The sequence below is a fragment of the Vipera ursinii genome (assembly GCF_947247035.1).
Source record: "Vipera ursinii genome assembly, chromosome: 9".
Classification (NCBI taxonomy): Eukaryota; Metazoa; Chordata; class Lepidosauria; order Squamata; family Viperidae; genus Vipera; species Vipera ursinii.
Genome location: NC_139523.1, coordinates 22,162,157 through 22,182,467, shown reverse-complemented (window position 1 = coordinate 22,182,467; position 20,311 = coordinate 22,162,157). Strand labels below are relative to the sequence as shown.

The following is a 20,311-nucleotide window of genomic DNA, read 5'->3' as shown; positions in this document are numbered from 1 at the left end:
GCAATGACACCCGGGCTAATTAGAAAGACCATCCTTTAAGGTTCCAAGAACTGCCCCCTGCTCTGAAAAAGGCCTGATTTCTTGTAAATGGTTGCCACCTGATACCCAATGAAACACCGCTGCAAGTATTTATTACCCGTCTGTGGTATTTGCATGCTGGCTGAGACCGGCTTATTTTTAGGTTTCTGGTGAGTAAATTCTGCCGTTGGTGAAAAGGCACCTCCCTAACACTTCAACTTTTCCTCCAGAGACATAACCAACTCAAATATTGCTTGCAAAGATTGGGGAGATTTTTTTAAAAAAAAAATTGGCTAGATTTACATTTCACACTAAATTACTGTTGGTCAATCAGGTGTATTCAGTGGTTCGGATTTGCACACACTAAAACCATGCACCAAGCTTTATAAATCACGGTGGTTGACTTCACAGACTCCTCCTCTTGCCACCCCCCTCCCTTCTAGCACTGATGATGTTCCCTAGTTGGGTCACGAAACGTCTGCAAGAAAACAACCAAGCTCAGAAAGCACCAAGGACCCCACAGTCATCTTCCTCTCTGCAAACCCCACTCCCCTCTAGCACTGATGATGTTACCTAGTTGGGTCATGAAACGTCTGCAAGAAAACAACCAAGCTCAGAAAGCACCAAGGACCCCACAGTCATCTTCCTCTCTGCAAACCCCACTCCCCTCTAGCACTGATGATGTTACCTAGTTGGGTCACGAAACGTCTGCAAGAAAACAACCAAGCTCAGAAAGCACCAAGGACCCCACAGTCATCTTTCTCTCTGCAAACCCCACTCCCCTCTAGCACTGATGATGTTCCCTAGTTGGGTCACGAAACGTCTGCAAGAAAACAACCAAGCTCAGAGAGCACCAAGGACCCCAGTTATCTTCCTCTCTGCAAACCCCACTCCCCTCTAGCACTGATGATGTTACCTAGTTGGGTCATGAAACGTCTGCAAGAAAACAACCAAGGATCTCATACTTCCTTCTCTATGGGGTCTCCTGCTCCGACTGCAGCCAGCACAATCTATTTTCACCGAGTTATCTTCTAGGGATACAGGCATTTCCCTTCACTGATACGTCTTTCTTATTTTTCACAGGGTTCAAAGACTATGCAAACCAAGATCAGTTATATTATCCATGCCTGACTGGATCTGAGCGGTTTTAATCAACTCAGTTGTTTGCATTCAGACAACTCCATGAACTATTCGCTAATCGTGTGTTGGGTTGACAAGAAGACGTGACTCCGGAAACCAGCTAATCAATTTTTGGCCTAGCATGTTGTGTTATTTTGGTCTAGGGCAGGGTTGTCCACTCTTGGCAATTTTAAGACCTGCTGGCTGTGGATTTCTGGAAGTTAAGAGTCTACAAGTCTACAAGTGCCCAAGTTTGGATATCCCTGATCTGAGGGTTAATTATGATTATGCACCAGCAGACCAAGCAATTTATGAGAACATTATGGATATAATCTTAATAAGATATTAATAAGTAAATGTTTGTTAAGTGTTTATGGAGAAAGAGACCAAGACCTTTCTTATATTTTCATTTCAGTTATTCACTGATTTATTAATGACATTACAAGACATTCCTTTCTTAAATGTTTCTCTTTGATTTTTCTGCTATATCCTGAGTCAATTTGTGATTTGATATTGCTTGTGGGAATGCTTAAGACCTTTTGCTGCAACACGAATTGGAGTCAAAGTTTGTAAAGCCTCCTGACCAGTTGCGACTTTTTTCACGGTAAAGAGTTACGGGGTTTTTCCATGGATCTGTTCTAAATATTACAAGCCCTAGATCCCTTTCATAGAGTTTCTTAAGATGCAAATATTTGAATTTGAGTCTCACAAGGGTATAGAGCAGGGGTAGGCAACCTCGGCTCAGGAATTCTGGGAGTTGAAGTCCATGAGTCATAAAAGAGCGAGGTTGCCTACCCCTGGTATAGAGTCAGGCCTTGACCTCGTTTCAACCCCTCTTCAAAATTTAGCACTCTAGTCTAGGCCACTTTAACAGCTGTTTAAGTAGGAACAGCTGTTAAGCCTGGATGGGCCGAAGGCTGAAAAATCATTAGTTATGGGTTTCAACAAGACTTATCCAAAATCCGGGGAGGGATTCCTTATTCCCTGTTCCCAACAAGGCTTAGATGGGCCCCTGATGTGAAAAGAGATGTCAAACAGCTGGGCGACAAGAAGCAGCTGGACCACATGCATATTACATTAGCCAAACCCTTCATAAGATGGATGCAGATGGATGGAGATCAGAGGTGAAATAAATCCGCCCTACAAAGGTGTTGGTTTTTTCCCCCTCCTAAACTGCAAGCCATCATTTCACGTACCCATCTCAAGTTTTCATGGCACCACCCAAAGTCCTGCTGACGGAGTGGTGGTGGTGGGGGAAGCGGCTGATAAAACTTGAGAAATAAATAAACAGGGATGTAAAGAACGAAGCTGCGATTATTTCTTGAATCATCATTGACTGACGGGGGAAGCCAGGCTGCCAAGTGGAAGCGAGAACGGCTGGCAAGGACAGGAAGGCGTGGAGCGAGCTAGTGAACGAACAGCCGCAGAGGGTCCTCGCTTTACAACAGTTCATTTAGTGAAGGTTCGAAGTTACAACGGCACTGGGGGGGGAAGCAACTTGGGGCCGTTTTTCAGAGTCACAAGCCTTGTAGCAGTCCCAGAATCGTGTGAGCAAAATTCCGATGCTTGGTCACTGATTCGTACTTACGACCGTCGCTGTATCCCAAGGTCACGTGATCCCCTTTGGACAAGCCAAGCCCATGGGGGAAGCCGGATTCATTTAACAACCGGGTTACTAACTGAACAACTGCAGCGATTCACTTAGCGACCGTGGCAAGCAAGGTTGTAAAATGGGGGCAAAGCTCACTCAACAAACGTCTCACTTAACCAGAGAAATTTTGGGCTCCATGGTGGCCATAAGTTGAGGCTACCGGTAGTCCTCAACTTACGACCGTCCCCTCAGCAACTGTTCTGGAAAATGTGACTTATGACCATTTCTCATAGATGACCATTGTGGCGTTCCCACGGCGACGCGTTCAAAATTGGAACGCTCAACGATTGGTTCCTATTTATGACGGTCGCAGCATGTCCCGGGGTCACGTGATCCACTTTTGCGACCTTCTGACAAGCAAAGTCAAGGGGGGGGGGGAGCCAGTTTGACTTAACAACCGTGTTACTCACTTAACAGCAGCAATTCACTTAGCGACCGTGGCAAGCAATGACATAAAATGGGGCAAAAATCACTTAGCAAATGTCTCGCTGAATGACAGAAATTTTGGGCTCCACTGTGGTCGCAAGTCAAGGACTGGAAGGCCCACATTTTAAGTGCAAACTCCCCGTTTCTTTTTCTTCCTTTTGCTGTGCCACAAGGAGGAGATCAGTTACCAGTTTGGGCACCGTCCTAGCCAGACCCCGGCACCCTGCATTATAACTCCCATGATCCCCAAGCTAATCGCAGGCTAGTCATCATCCTGGCTTAAGAGGAAAGTTGAGGAAAATTAAGAGAGAAAGAAAAAAAAACAGCAATCCAAAAGCTACCACAAAGTCGCAGAACGGGCTGAGCGAAGGAGGCAAATCCACAACTTGTTGAAAAGCCCCCTGGCCAGGATTGATAGGGCAAGGCTGCAAAAGACACGTTCACTTTACCAGAGTTATATTATAGGCCCTCTGTCTCAGAAAGAGATGGGATGCTCGCTTTCCTTCTGGGTTTGTGTGTGTGTGTGTGTGTGTGTTTGTGTGCGTGCATGCATGCACACACACAATTATCAACCTACCTCAGCCTCCACGAGTGACAGCTACAACCAAATACTCAAGCAAAGAACCTTGTTGAGAATTTCAGCCAGTCATACTTTCTCATCTTCTGCAATTCTTTTATTTCTCCTGTTTCTTCTTCTCCCCATTCATTGCATTTGACTTATGACCACAACCGAGCCCCAGCATTTATGTTGCTAAGCGAGACAGTTTGCTGAGTGAGTGTTGCCCCATTTGACGGCCTTTCTCCTTGCGGTGAATCACTGCTGTTGTTAAGTAAGTAACACGGTTGTTCAGTGAATCTGACTGCCCCTCCCCCATTGACTTTACGTTGGTCAGGAGGTTGCCAAGGAGATCACGTGACCCCAGGACACTGCAACCATCATAAATACGGACAACTGTCTGAATTTTGATCACGTGACCATGGGAACACTGCGACGGTTGTAAGTGTGAAAAACGGTCACTTTTTCCAGTGACACTGTAATTTTTGTCACTAAATGAATGGTTGTAAGTCAAGGACTGTCTGTACTACCCATTTTCTATCCTTGCTGGACTGTTTGGGGATTCCACATGGAATCCACCCATCCATCCATTTATCCATCCATCCACACATCCATTTATCCACCCATCCATTCAATTACCTACCCTCCCATCCGTCCACCCACCTATCCACCCACCCACCCACCCATTTATCCATCCATCCACTCATCTACCCATTTATTCATCCATCCATCCATCCATCCATCCATCCATCCATCCATCCACTTACCCACCCACCCAATTTATCCATCCACCCACTCACCCATCTAGTCATCTACCCATCCATCCATCCACCCATTTATCTATCCATCCATCCATCCATCCATCCATCCATCCATCCATCCATCTGCTCAACTAACCTCCTGTCCCTCCACTCACCCATCCACTCACCCCTCCCTCCCTCCCAGCCCCTCAAAGTTTCTTGAATTTCAGCAATCCTGAGCTTGCCCTAATCCTGGAGCTCTGTCTCCTTCAAGAAAACTGGGTCACTCCTGCTTCTTCTTCCTCAGCTGCAGCTCCCAACATCAGCCCTCCCCACTGACAGGAGGAGACGCTGGGTGGAAAAAAGATTTAACATCTGGAGCCCTACAGGTTTTTCCAGGCCCAACTGCCCCCCACCCCCTGCAGTGTATAAGATCTCCCCTCCCCTGAAAAAAAGGGGGCTTCCCAATTCCAACGGCCTGCAAGCACAAAGAGGTCCCACCTGCCACCAACAACAACAACGGCTCCGCGTCTCCTCAAAACAGCCTCTCGGTCCCACCTGCCGACGTTGCAGCGGGCGGCAGCGTTTGGCTGGCTGCTTTGAAGAAAGGAGGGCTCCGTTCCGAGGGAAGACAGGTGGCCATGGAGACGTGTGGGGAGCCGACAGGTCGGAGCGTCTGCAAGCCACAGGCATCTGCTCTCGCCAACAGAAGGTGCTTCAAAGGTTGCCTAGATGTGGCTGTCATGTAGTGTTTTACCAGGTTTTGCTCGCCGCCCAGGAATACAGAAGGTAACTCAGCCACCAAGGCAGCAAAGCCACGATTAATACATTCCCAAGTTCTTTTAAATTTAGAAAGAGACAAGATCTGCCACCAAGTTTTAATTGGAAGAACAGACCGGCGTGTTCCAGAATTAAAACATCAGACTTTTAAAAAATCAGGGAGGCTTTCAGGTCAAATTCTCACTTGACTGTGGCCCGGTCTGCCTGACAGGATAAAAGGGGGAGCTTAAAATGAAGGGAGAACACCCCCAATTGAGCAGCAACAAGCAACATTAAAAGCCCGTCTCACAAGGTCATCCTTTGCCACTGACCAACTGCTTAGCCATCTCTACTTAGCTTTGCCTTTCGATGTGGCAACTGGGCACCCTCCTTCTAGACATTTTCAACACACCCCGTTTTATTTACTTATTTATATATATCCCATCTTTTTTTTTATTTTTATTCATTTCCTAAGCATGTTTCTGGGGATGTTTGGGGAGCCAAAAGCATTCCTGGGAATAAATACAATGTTAGAGGGCTGACCCTTGGCCTCTCAGGATGCTGGGGTCCTCCTCCCCTTTTGGGGGGTTTAAATGACGGGGAATCCATAAAAATAAAAGGTGAAGGGACAGAAAAAATGGCAAATGTTGAAGAAGATGGTGCTAGGCTTAGGGACATCGTGCTGAGAAGAATTTAGGCTGAATTAATACTCGTGAAAATGAACAGGTGGTTTCTAACACTGGTTTAAAAACCAGTTTGGGGGGAGGGGAACTCAGCTGCAAGTAACACGGATTTTTTTTTTGCCTGCTCAGAAGCGAAACACACCGGGTGATATTCTTCTATTCCTATGCGTGAATGCTGAACAGATAGTCCTCGACTTACGACAGTTCATTTAGCGACCATCCAAAGTTACGACGGCACTGGAAAAGTGACTCGTGATGGCTTTTCACATTACGACCGTTGCGGCATCCCCCTGCCCACCTGATCAAAATTCGGACGCTTCCCAACTGACTCACATTTATGACGGTCGCAGTGTCCCGGGGGTGACGCAAAGTCAATGGGGGAAGGTGGGTTCACTTAACAAACCGCGCCTACTAACTTAACAACTGCAACTGCTTAACCACTGTGGCAAGAAAGGTCGTAAAACAGGGCAAAACTCACTTAACAAATGTTTCGCTCAGCAACCTAAATTTGGGGCCCCGTTGTGGTCGTAAGTCGAGGACTGCCTGTGTATTTGTGGACTCTACTCTTAGGATTCAGCAGCTGGATGTTTAGAGACTTAGGAGAAACTGTGAAGCTGTAGCTGGATATAAGTTGTTCTCCCACTTAATGACCACAATGGAGAGTAGAACTTCCACTGCTAAGCTAGGGCGTTGTTAAATGAGTCACACCCTATCTTAACAGTCGTCACACCCTATCTTACAGTCGTAAATTCACTTAACAAACTGTCTTGTTTAGCAACATTAATTCTGGTCCAAATTGTGACCATATATACAAACAAATATACATACATACGTACATACCGTACATACATACATACATACATACAATGCCTACATATTAATCTGAAAATATTCTTGTCTTGCATTTTGGGGAGGTGGGTGGATGGGGGGAACTGCTGGTCTTACTTTCCTGCAGAGAGAAACAGCATTCTGGGATCTTAATGTCAGATTAAGGCTGCATCAACTGAAACGCCACGACTCCCAGATGCCTGGAGGACATTATTAAATACATGCAGAAAATGTCTATTCGTATCACATTAAGAATGGCAAAATCTGCTGGCAACCTCTGAGAGGTTTAGGGAGCTGCCTGCAAAACCATTTGGGAGTGTGAGCAGGCCAGGTGGTTAAGTAATGAGACTACTACATGTCAGCAGTAGCAGTCATCATGTTGTGGAATGAAATTTAAATGCGTGTTAAATCAAAGTTGAGTTTTCTCCCATTATCGGCCTTTTGTACTGCAGCCTCAAGGGTCTGTTTCAAAGGCACTTTGCCCCCCCCAAAAAAAGCTTCTGAATCTCCACATACAGATAGTCCTCGACTTATAAACAGTCTGTTTAGTGGCTGTTTGAAGTTACAATGGTTAGTAGAACGGTGGTTAAGTTAGTAGCACGGTTGTTAAGTAAATCCGGCTTTGCTTGTCAGATGGTCACCAAAGGGGATCGCAATGAGCCCGGGACACTGCGACCGTCATTAAGTAGGAGTCAGTTGCCAAGTGTGTGAATTTCGATCATGGGATGCTCTCATCGGTTAAGTGTGGGGGGAAAAAGTCATAAGTCACGTTTTTTAGTGCCGCTGTCACCTGGGACACTAAATGAATTGTTGTAAGTGAAGAACTAGCTGTATTGTGCCTCTAAGATGCGTCTAAACCTGGACAGACATTAGAGCTTTTCCTGTCATCAAAATGTCAGCTTCTCTTACACCAGAGGTGGGAACTATGCCCCACCCACCCCGTTTATGACTTGCGGACTTCAAATCCCAGAATTCACGAGCCAGCGTGGAATTCTGGGAGTTGAAGTCCACAAGTCATAAAAGGGCCGCAGTTCCCCACCCCGGTCTTGCACAGACAATGCCGTTTTCTCAACCTGACCCCCTCCCCGGACATTTTTTGTTTGCAAAAGATCCTGCGCCACCACGTTCACGCTTTTCTAAATCCTAGTGCATCCGCCAAGCATAATACAGTCGAGACAAGAGCCTCGTTTTAAGGACTCTATTAAGAACCATTTCAATTTCACCTCCAGCAATGCAGATATGTATTTACACCATCGCGGGCAGCCATCCAGGTTTTGCTGGCCAAATCAAAGACAGAGAGAGAGAGAGAGAGGTAGGTTTTGAGACAGCATTTAATTACACACAAGCGAAGGCAGAACTGACGGTGAAGAGGGGAGGACGGGGGAAGGCGCAGCCAAACGTAGTATGAAAATATCTCTGCGCCTTGGCTGTTGGTGTTTTGTTTTTTTGTGTTTTTTTTAAAGCAAGGTTATTTACAGACGACTGACACAGGACACGTAGAACACAAAGGTAGTGTGTGAACACGGAAGGCCATGAAACGGCTAGGCACCCATTCTAGAGAGCCCACAGGAGAATGACCCGGAGATGGAAGGAGGACGTGGTACACAGCCAAAACCACGGAATCCACAAGACGGACAATCTCAGGCCATTCCCGGATAATTCCTTAACCAAAACGTTTCTAAGAGACCTCAGGGCTCACCACCGGACCCCATCCTTTCTCCCAACCCTCCACGGATGCTACAAGACACAACAACAGGCCATTTTTAAGTCCTAGTTTCCTGGAGCAAGGGTGGGTGGCCGAGGGAAGCCCGGGCCTTTGAAAGCAGCCGAGTCTCTTGTGATCAAAGTGGACAGCACCAATCTCAGTGGAGTCCTTTCGGAGAGGGCACCTAAGTCTCCGTCCCTCACCGGGAGTCCCGTTTCACAGGGGAGGCTGGATCAACTTCATTCTTTCCTCCACTGCTCCGACTCCAGGTATTACCACCCAGCTCGCATCTCCTCCGACGTTAAAAATAAAGCCAAGATTTAAACATCCTTCTAAGGCAGCGGTACTGAGAAAATCTCCAGGAGGGAGGTTTCGATTGTTTTTCTCCTTAAGTTTCCCTTTTTCCCCAGGGACACCCCCGTTTGTTTTTTTCCTCCGAGGCCAACCTGCCCTGACAGCTGCCTCGCCGCTTTCCTTAAGCGGGGGTTTCTGTCGGCAGAGTCCGTAAGTTAAAGAAAACATTAAAAACCCTTCGGAGAGTGTTCAAGGGTCTTTTGGAGGGAGCAGCCTTCTCTCGCGGTCCCAGAACGGCTGTCCAGACCAAGCTCACACGTAGACCGCCGTTTTGGAGATGATGGAACCGTCGTGCTGGGATTCCATGTCGTCGTACTCGTAGCCGTGCGGGTCAGGGCTGAACCGCAGAATTGGGCCCAGCTGGTCGAATCGTTCCTCCTCGTCCTCCCGGTGCCGCGGGGCGTAGCCGTAGGGAGGGTGCCGCCGTTCTTCGCGCTCCTCGTCTCTGTAATCCTCCTCGTCCTCCTCTTCCTCCTGCGGCTTTCTTCCTGTGGCGGGTTTCAGCGGCCGGTCGAGTTCGGTGAAGTCATGGCTTGGCGGCTGAGCGGTCCCGTTGCCAAAGACCCGAGTCTTGGGTTCAAAGGAGCCTTTGGAAGCTCGGGGATGCCGGCGGTGCAGGATGAAGAAGACTATGATCCCCAGAATTGCCAGGGCCAGGATCCCCCCCACGATACCCCCGGCCATGGCTCCAACGTTGCGGCTCTGACTCTTCACTGGCTGGTCTGAGTAAAGAAAGGAAGACGAGGAAGTCACTCCGAGAAATGCCAGTTGTTAGTAATACCAGCACTGGGGAAGGGGCAGAGCCTCAACTGGGTCCTCGGGACCCCGCCATCCATCATCATCATCACCGTCTCTCGCAGGGGGCCAAGAAGCCCCTGAAGGTCCACAGAGAAACTAAGGCATCGGAGGGTCCAGAAAAGCACCGTTCGTCCCACCTGTGTAGTGTCCCAGCTACCCTTCTGCCCCCCAACACACTCCGCACCCACAACGCCTCTGGCTCCTGGCCTATCTGAGCCCAAGGCTTTCTATCGCCGTGCCTCGAGCTAGTTAAACCTCACCATGCTTCCCGCCGTCCTGTTGCGCAAAGCACCGCGCACTGAACTTGTGACAGAAGAGGAAGAACTCAACTATATTCGGTTCCCCAGATTAGGTTTAAAAAAAAAAGAAGACACTGATTATTCCACCGCACACATTATGAGACTCTGGACGGGGTCCAAGCTGGATCGACTTCACACGACGGCCCCCTCCTGAGCAGCTAACTGGCACCAAAATCTTAATTTATCTTCACACCACACTCCATTAGCCCCCCCACCCCCACTTCCACACACCCACACACATTGAAAAGGTTGCAAAAGCCCACAGCTCTTACCCCGGACAAGGATGAATTGCTGAGTCGCAACTTGCCCCACGCGATTGGTGGCTTGGCAGATGAAGGTGGTGTTCACACTGTAATCCACTTTTCTCACGAGTAGGCGGTGACCTTGGACCTCTACGGACTTCGGAAGCGGTCCGTTGGTCCTGGGAAATCAAGCAAGACCGGTTAAGCCATAAAGAAGATTTATAGACCGGATGGATGGATGGATGGATATGGATGGATAGATAGATAGATAGATAGATAGATAGATAGATAGATAGATAGATAGATAGATAGATATAGATGCAGTCTTTCCACTGAAAATAAGACCTGTTCTTTTTTTTTTTGCCTCCAAAAGAGGCACCAGGTCTTATTTTCATGGGGTATCTTTTCCAATCACCTCGTAGTGGAGAATGGAGTTCCGGCCTGCCTTTTGCCTTCAGAGGCCTTTCTGGAAGGTCTCTGAAGGCAAAATGCAGGCCGGGGGACACCGCAGAAGAAATGGGCCAGCAAGGCGAGGCACGGACGCCTGGCTGCAACATAATCGGGTGCGGGAGGCAGCTCCACCCCCACCCCCCACCCTAGCTTGATTTTTAGGCATGTGCCTCGTCCCCCAAACTACTTTTGGAGTAGGGCTTATACTAAGCCCACCCCCCAAAATCACGCTAGGGCTTATTTCCATGGTAGGTCTTACGTTCGGGGAAACACAGTAGATGGATGATAGGCAGATAGATGACAGACAGACAAACATAGAGGAATGAATGGACATAGATAAGTAGACAGACAGACGGATGTATTTTCAATGCAAAAACCACAAAACAGAAATAATGATAGCGGCCTGCTGGGATCAAATTGGAGATACCCGGGACTGTCCCAAAACATGGGGGGAGAGAGAGAGAGAGAGAGAGAGAGAGAGAGAGAGAGAGAGAGAGAGAGGAGGGAGGGAGGGAGGGAGGGAGGGAGGGAGAGAGAGAGAGAGAGAGAGAGAGAGAGAGAGAGAGAGAGAGAGAGAGAAAGAGAGAGAGAGAGAGAGAGAGAGTGGGAGGACAGTTCCTCTGGCCCAGCAGTGGGTAATATGGCCCCTTTACCACCTGTGGACTTCAACTCCCAGAATTCCTAAGCCAGCCATAGCAATTCTGGTACTTGAAGTCCCCAGGTGGTAAAGGAGCCGTAGTTACCCACCTCCTGCGCTGGGCCAGGAACTGGTTTGCGTTGAGGAAGAGCTGACCAGGAAAAATAGGAAAAGATTAGGACTTACGTGGTCCAGGAGAAATCTACCGGGGTGGGGTTTCCCCTCGCGCTGCAAATGAGTGTGGCGTCATTGCGGGTCAAATACCAGTTATCATCGTAGCCCTCTATGGCAACCTCAGGAGCATCTGCAGAGAAAGCAGTCAAAAAAAGCTCCAGACGTGGCTGAAGACATGTGCCGCACAGATGCACCCACACACGCAACTTTCCTTTTCTGCCTTCCTCGACCTTCTTGCGGCAAATATTCTAGTTGCTGCTGAAAGTCTGACTTTTCTCCCCAGCCAACCTCCTTAACCCCTCCCTTCTCCACGCGGGTGTTGGGAAACTGCCAGCTGGGCTGGAAGGAGGGGTAAAGCGGGGAACTAGCCTTGGGTCCTCAGCTTCCCCTTTCCCAAGATCCACAAACAGCCTCATCTGGTTGTTCCCAGGGCAAGGTAAGCAGTCTGTGGAGATTCTTGTAACATAGGTGGTAAGCAATGAAGTTATGATTATATTATTATTATTATTATTATTATTATTATTATTATTATTATTATTATTATTATTCACAAGTGGCTCTGGCTGCTTGCATCTGACAGCTGGATGAATCTGAGCCATCCCCTGCCTTTCAACAGCCGGACCTCAAAAAACATGATGGTTTATGGGTTGTAACTCCAGGTGAGAAGAGAGGCAGAGTGGTGCAGAAGTTAAGGAGCTGAACTAGGGGTGGGAGAATTGTGGTTTGAACAAAATAAGAGAGTTGGAAGGGGCCTTGGAGGTCTTCTAGTCCAACCTCCCTATATCATTCCAGACAAGTGGCTGTGCAGTCTCTTCTTAAAAGCTTCCAGTGATGGAGCATCTACAACCTCTGAAGGCAAGACGTTCCACTGGTTAATTGTTCTCATTGTCAGGAAATCTCTCCTTAGTTCCAGGTTGCTTCTCTCCTTGATAGATTTTCCATCCATTGCTTCTTGTCCTGCCTTCAAGTGCTTTGGAGAATAGGTTGACCCCCTCTTCTTCGTGGCAGATCCTCAGATACTGAGGCAGTGCTATCATGTCTCCCCTTCTTTTCACTAGACAAACCCAATTCCTGCAACTGTTCTTCATATCTTCTGGCCTCCAGTCCCCTGATCATCTTTGTTGCTCTTCTCTGCACTCTTTCCAGAGTCTCAACATCTTTTTTACATCATGGTGACCAAAACTGGATGCAGTATTCCAAGTGTGGCTTTACCAAAGCTTTATAAAGAGGTACTAATACTTCATGTGATCTTGAGTCTAACCCTCCACCCCTCAGCCATGGAAGCTGCTGGGAGGACCCTGGGCCAATCCCCATCCCCCTCTCTCAGTCCAGCCCACCACGCAGAATTGTCATTAAGCAGGGGTAGGCAACCTTGGCTCTTCTATGAGTCGTGGACTTCAACTCCCAGAATTCCTGAGCCAGCCACGCTGAGGGGAAAGGGAGAGGTTTCCATGCTGAACCAGCCTGGCTCAGGAATTCTGGGAGTTGAAGTTCACAAGTCATGAGGGGGACATAGTTTCTCCATGCTGGCTCAGGAATTCTGGGAGTTGAAGTCCACGAGTCATGAGGGGGGCATAGTTCCCCCATGCTGGCACAGGAATCCTGGGAGTTGAAGTCCACAAGTCATAAAAGAGCCAAGGTTGTCTACCCCGTCACTGAGGGACAGAAATGCAACCTTGGAACATGACATGTGCTGGCCTGCGCGCCTACGGATCTAATCCAGAAATAAACTCCAGGGACAAGCTCTCTTAGTCCCCCAAAGCCGCGACACCCCACTCCACTCACACAATATGGAGAGCTGGACAGGGAAGGACTCGGCTTGCGGCAGGGCGACGTGTTCGACAAGGCAGGTGATCTGCTGCTCATTGGCCTCCTTGGTGGGGATCAAGTTGTAGCGGCTGGTGACGGTGACGGTGCCGTCGGGGTTATTTGTCAGCTCGTCACTGGCAGTGCCGCTTAGCTTCGACTGCCAGGTGATGCGCGCCGGCGGCTTCCCATTGGCGGAGGTGCACACGGCCACAGGCTGCTCCACGTTGCTGGCCTTCACCTCCTCGGCTGCAGCGCTGCTGTTGGGCTTGGCTGGAAGAGGAACAGATGTGCAGGTGAAAAGGCCGCATTTGCACAAGGTAGACCCTAAAATTCCAGACTAGTCTGACCAGGGTTTCTCAAAGCGGGGCAGCCTTTTAGACACGGGAACTTCGACTCCACGGAATTCTGGGAGTTGAAGTCTGTGCACACTGGCTGGGGAACCCTCAGAGTTGAAGCCCACAAGTCTGAAAAGTTGCCAAAGTTGGACCCCTCTAGATTAAGTGATGGGGATTATGCCCCCCCACCTCCCCAGGAGTTATGGGTTATAGTTAGGGACTAATGTTTTCCTTGCCTCACCCAATCTCTCTGCCCCACTTCGGTTACAGGAGAAGGACTCCACAATGCTAGTTCCAAAGCTAGCGCCAGGGGATCTTTGTTTGCAACTAATTTGCACAGCGTAAATACAACATTTTTGGGGTGGTGGTAGAGGAGACTACAACAGACAAAGAGTCTCTTCTACCATTTTGTCATCCGTTGCCAGACTTTCCCACCCGGAGGTGCCATGTATTTCGGAGAGAAAGTTCTGTAATCATAAAGTCCTCAAGGTGTTTGCCATTCTGAGAGCTAAAAATGAATGAAATTTACAGATAAATGGGAGAGAGGAGAGGAGCTGGGAAGTTTTCCACCATTTCCCCTGTAATCATAAGGGCCGAAAGAAACTCACAGCAAAGTAGGAACGAGTTCTGGGTATAACGCACAGGGCAAAATCCCTATAATTTCTGTAATTACAACTTATGCAAAAAATCGTTCTCAGGAGATACCTTACTTTTTTGCAGGTCATAAAAAAAAGGGGGAGATGTAAGAGGGATGTTGGGATCCTAGCCCAAGCTGCTGAAAATTTTGCACAGCCTCTCATTGGTGTCAAAGTTTTCAAGCAGGCATTGCTGTAAAAAAAAACAACCAATTTTTTCCTGGTAACTCTATATTACAGGCAGTCCTTTCAACTACAACCACTCATTTAGCAATCGTCCGAAGTTACACCGGCACTAAAAAAAAAGTGACTTGCAATCAAGTCCTTGTGCTTACAACTGTTGCAGCTTCTCTGCCGTCACCTGGTCAAAATTTGGGTGCTTGGCAACTGGTGTGTATTTACAATGGTTGCAGCATCCCGGTGTATGTGTGTGTGTGTGTGTGTGTGATGTGATCCCCATTTATGACCTTCCCAGTTCACTTCTGACAAGCAGAGTCAATGGGGGAAGCCAGATTCGCTTTATGGCTGCCTGATTCACTTAACAACCATGGCAAAATAGTTATTAAACTTGGGCACGATTCAGTAAGCAACCGTCTTGCTTAGCATCCGAAATTCTGGGGCCAGTTCTGGTTGTAAATTGAGGACTCCTTCATGGGTGCTATTCTCCAAAGCCCCTGAGGGCAGGACAAGAAGCAACAGAGGGAAACTAATCAAGGAGAGAAGCAACCAGGAACTCAGGAGAAATTTCCCGGCAGCGAGAACAATCAACCAGTGGAACGACTTGCCACCAGAAGTTGTGGGTGCTCCAAAACTGGAAGGTTTTTAAGAAGAGATTGGACAACCGTTTGTCTGAAACCATATAGGGTTTCCGGCCTGAGCAGGGGGTTGGACTGGAAGACCTCCAGGGTCCCTTCCAACTGTTATTCTATTCTATTTTTTTAAAATTAGAAAAGCAAGATTCTTGCCACCGGGGGGTGGGGCTTCATCCAATTTCATTTTCTGCGCTCCTGCAGAACTGCAGACCCCTTGCATTTGAAACCAGCAGCTTTCCTACGGGGTGGGCAAGCTTTAAAGGTCAAGCCGAGGAACTCCGTGTCTAATTAAGACCTACAACTAAGAAAAGGGAATCCTCTTTTTTTTTCCCCACCTTCCTAAGGTCCATCCCATTTTTCAGACCGGGATACCCTTACCAAATTTCTCTGCAGCGAACCGTTAGAGAAGTGAATCTGAAGTAGGGTTAGATCTAAGCTTTTTTTTGGGGGGGGGGCGGTATTTTGCTCCGCAAAAGAACCAATTACTGGTGTCATTAGCCTAGTTCCCTATGCAATAATGAGTGGCCCGTAATTAATTGGAAGAAATGGGGACACGCCACTGTCTCGCAGTCCTAGAATGCATGACCTAGCAAATCAGCTGAGCGCGCAACAGCCCCTGGGAAGTCATTTGAAACCATCAGGAACACTTGAATGCCAGATGCAGGGGCGAGGAGACAGATGTGGTGGGCTTTGCTCCTTGGGGATTCAGGGGGCCCGAAGGCCCACCCGCCAGAGGACTCAGACAAGGTTGGGGTAGTTTAGCAAATAAGTAAGTAAACGTTAGGGCAGATTGGGGTCTTTTAAAAGAGTAGGTGTTGCTCGGTCTACGCCTTTTAAAATTTCTCCTTCTCGCTTACAAACAGCAATTCATTTATTTAGCAGATTTTTTCCCCTATTCCCTTCTTTTATAAAACTTGCAGGAAGTATTCTATATTGTGACCGGGGGTACAAGCTTAAAGTATTTCAATATAGATTTATTTTCAGCTTTTTTTTTTTTTAGGATTCCAAAGTCATGTTTTGACAGCCCTTCAGGATGTATCAGTCAGGAAACAGACACAAGGAATACTAAAATTCTGTTCTCTTGATCTGGGTTAGAATACAGGTAGTCCTCGACTTACGTCAGTTTACTTAGCGACCGTCTGAAGTTACAGGGACACTGGAAAAAGTGACCCGTGACCGTTTTTCACACCGTTGCGTAGCCTCCCCAGGGTCACGGGGTCAAAATTCAGACGCTTGGCATCTGACTCATATTTACGACGGTCGCAAGTGTCCCGGGGTTATGTGATTTCCCCCTTTTGCGACCTTCTGACAAGCAAAGTCAATGGGGGAACCAGATTCACTTCACCACCATGCAATTCATTTAATAACTGCAGGGATTCACTTAGCAAACGTGTCGAGGCAAGTCGTAAAATGGGGCAAAACTCACTTAATAAATTTCTCACTGGTCAAGATAAATTTTGGGGCTCAGTTTTAGCTCGTAAGTTGAGGACTATCTCCACTGGGATCTTGAAAACCTCTTATGCCAAAGAGAATCAAGACTGGTTTCTTTCCTGCGCTTTCCTGATTTGATGAGCGAAGCTCTCGTTGTCAACGCTGCTAACATCGGATCTTTTTGCATGGACAACAGATGGAAATGTAGCCATCTTTTCCCTTTCGCTTTTAGAGTCAGACGATGCGGGGGGGGGGGGATGTGAATGAGAGTCCAGCTAGACATAACAACACTAAACTTAGCGTGGGAATCAAGGTTACTGAGCCCAGAGCTGATAAAGAATTGGTGGGCTGGAGAGCTGAAAAGGAAGCTTCAAGCTAATGGGGGAATGTGATTTATGACCGTTAATTGGAGGAGGGAATTGTGCTTTGATACTAGGTGCCCAGGAGAAGGGAATTCAGTTTTTGGCTTCGATTATGTAAGTACCGATATTATGCTACTCGAAAAAAAGATCCTTTAAGGTAAACAATGCCTCAAAGTTCTTTTGAAGAGTTTCATCTGTCGGAACCACGACGCTTGTTTTACCAATGGCTGCCACACACCTTCTCCAAGGTTATCTCGGCGTTCCCCGGCAGTTTCACCAATTGTCATAATATCGCTTTGCGTGGCTTTGCCTTCCCGTGTGATAAGAGACTGGGTCAGTGCAATTCCACCGCCGCCGGCAGCTTGACCCAAGGCGTTAGAGCCGTGTCTCTGGCGTTTCCCCCCGGCAAACCACAACTCAGCATTTCGCAACTTAATCGGGTGTGTCAACCCTGCCAACTGTTAGCTGGAGGCCTTTCCCCCGGGGATCGAAGGCGAGCGCTTGCTTCTTACCCAAGACAATCAGGTTGGTGGTGCCGATTTCATTGCCGAGGGGGAAGGTGGCAAACTCGCAAGAGTAGTTGCCTTCATCCGTCATGAGGAGGTGTTCAATGACCAGAGTGGCGTCCGTCAAGGACGGTACTTGAAAACGGATGCGCCTGCTGTTCTTCTCCATTGGATAGTTTTGTCCGTGCTTTGGATGGTGCACGGCCACATTCTGCCGACGGCCTTTGACCTCCTTCACCCAGGTCACTTGGCTGACCTGCATCTCAGGCTCAGTCACCATGATGTTGCAAGGCAGGACCACTTTCTTTCCCAGGTACCCGGTGACCTCATGGTTGACCGTCACTTGCTGGGCAAGTACAACTAGAGAAGCAAAACATAAGGAAGCTGAGTTAACAACAGGTCAGTTCCTGTACGCTTTCTGGCAATTTGAGAAGCACTGTTGAAGACAAACTACTCGGAAATCTCTTACGGCACAATTTTATTTTTAAAACGACCCATGGTTTGGCTGTGCTTGTCAAACCTTGACACAGATGGGGTTCCTACGACACGCCAAACCCACAACGGTGTGGAGCAAACAATTGCTAAATTCATCTCACCAGCGATGCCCAAAGAAATAAAATTCACGACGGTTTAAAATGATGTTTCTATCACAGACGAAGACAGTGGCTGCATTCCCACAACACGCAGAAAACCCCCAATAGATATTTTTTTTTAGCCCAGTCTAGAATGTTGTATCAACTCAGCCAGTGAAAAATTGAAATGGGAAATTGCACCCTAGCAGAAAGGAGAATATTTAAAATGAAATAAGGTGAAGTGTAAGTACCCTACACTCAATGTTCAAAGCATATCCTACATACATTGGGATGTGGGGTGTAAAAGCACCCCTCTGGTAGGTGGCCGTAAAAATCACATTTTTTTCACTAAAAATAAAATTTAATTGAAAACGTTTTTAACAATGCAAAAACAATGCGAATATTAAAAGAGCAACAAAGAAAATAAGAAGGAACGGCGTATACATAAGAAAAGAAGTAGAAACAGAAATAAAGAGAAAATCTTTGAGCAATTACAAATGCATTTATATTTTACCCTTTCGCTTTAAAATTACATCTTAATTTTCTTCTTCCCATAACTACCCTTTCTAATAGTCAGCATGGCTGGCTGGGGAATTCTGGGAGTTGAAGTCCACACATCTTAAAATGGCCAAGTTTGAGAATCACTCACCACTTTGTAGCTTAACCCATCCTATTTAGACACACATGGTTTGGGTTCACCCTACAATTGTGCCATTTAACATTCCCCCCTATTGTTAATATCTTTTGGGGGGAACAGAAGGAAGCTTTTAGGGACGTGGTGGCTCAGTGGGTTAGGATGCTGAGCTTGTCGATCAGAAGGTCGGTAGTTTGGCGGGTCGAATCCCGAGTGCCGCATAGCAGAGTTACTCATCCCGGCTTCTGCCAACCTAGCAGTTCGAAAGCACGTAAAAATGCAAGTAGAAAAATAGGGACCACTCCGGTGGGAAGGTAACAGTGTTCCGTGCGCCTTTGGCATCTAGTCATGCCGGCCACATGACCACGGAGACGTCCTCGGACAAGCGCTGGCTCTTCGGCTTTGAAACGGAGATGAGCACCGTCCCCTAGAATTGGAAACGACTAGCACGCATGTGCGGGGGAACCTTTACCTTACGTTTTTAAGGAAGCTTTTGACATATTGATGTGACGTGGAGTTAACATTGAAACCCTAATAAATTGGGAAGAACACTGATTGCCCTAAGCACAGAGAGCAATTAAAAAGATTGTTCCACTTCATTGCAAAGATGGGATCTAAAGACTTGAACTGAAGGTACAGGATCCCTCTCTCCTTTCAAAGTAACTCCTTGACTGACATAAAAGAAGATTTGATCTAAACTTAGTTCTTGACTTACGACAGCTGAGCCCCAAATTTCTGTTGTTTAAGCAAGACAGCTGTTAAGTGAATTGGGCCCCATTTTACGACCTTCCTTGCCACACTTATTAAGCAAATCTCTTACGTTGTTAAATGAATAACCCGGTTGTTAAGTGAATCTGTCTTCCCCCTGGACTTTGCTTGTCAGAAGGTCGCAAACCACATGACCCCAGGACACTGCGACCGTCATAAGTATGAGTCAGTCGCCAAGCGTCTGAATTTTGATCACGGGACCACGGGGATGCAGCAGCGGTCGTTAAGTGCGAAAACTGGTCATAAGTTACTTTTTTCAGTTGTAACTTTGAACGGTCAATAACTGAACGGTTGTAACTTGAGGTCTACCCGAACATGCTTCTGTGTGGTTAAGATTTTGTCATTTTTTAAATATTTACTACAATAGTTACACGTCACTGTCTTATTCTTTCTCTTTTTGTTCATCTGCTTCTCTCTATATTGTTCTGTAGGACTTTTTCTCCCCTTTTCTCTTATAGATATAAATATTTTATAAATACCAATGGAAATAAGAACACTATTAATTGACATATTTATAAAAGCATTGTTAAAATAATCATGTATATCAGGACTTCTCTGCAGTAGCCTGTGAAATATGCACCGCCTAGATCCTTCTTCTGAATTTTAGGAAATGGTTCAAATTTTCCATATTAAACAGGCTTTGGATGCCAAAATTAAGGAAGAAAATAATCATTTCTTACTACTTGATTGTTAAAAGTTCATTTAAGTACACTGGCAGATGGTTTTATGCTGTAATTTTTCCCTAATAGGGCCAAAGTCCTTAATATCGTTATGCCTCCTGCCTACCAAGGACTCAACTGTTAATTGTAAATATTAATTAAAAAATAATAATTTTTTTAGGCAATATGTACATAGGCTAGCACACCTGGGTCAATCAACTAACTTGTTTTTCAACTACCCTGAGAGATAGGCTGGGTTGACCCAAAGCCATTCCCTCGATGCGAATGGATGTTAATATGAATCTTATATAACCCAACCCTTTAATTATTACCGTTCTTTTACTTTCTT

The 20,311-nt window shown here is 47.0% G+C and overlaps 1 protein-coding gene across 2 annotated transcripts in view; it reads right to left on the bottom strand.

The window, feature by feature from the left end:
- The window catches only part of NECTIN2 (nectin cell adhesion molecule 2), a 65,461-nt gene that overhangs the window by 14,721 nt on the left and 30,429 nt on the right, over positions 1-20,311 (bottom strand). The window contains exons 2-6 of one of the 2 annotated variants that reach the window (XM_083369389.1): positions 17,336-17,689; positions 13,225-13,518; positions 11,452-11,569; positions 10,209-10,357; positions 8,025-9,561 (exon numbers count right to left, since the gene is read on the bottom strand). In XM_083369389.1, the coding sequence (XP_083225515.1) occupies positions 9,092-9,561; positions 10,209-10,357; positions 11,452-11,569; positions 13,225-13,518; positions 17,336-17,689 (1,385 nt within the window). In that variant the 3' untranslated portion in view covers positions 8,025-9,091. Of the gene's footprint in view, positions 1-8,024; positions 9,562-10,208; positions 10,358-11,451; positions 11,570-13,224; positions 13,519-17,335; positions 17,690-20,311 lie in introns of those variants that run through there. The other variant, XM_083369388.1, reaches the window with a different exon arrangement.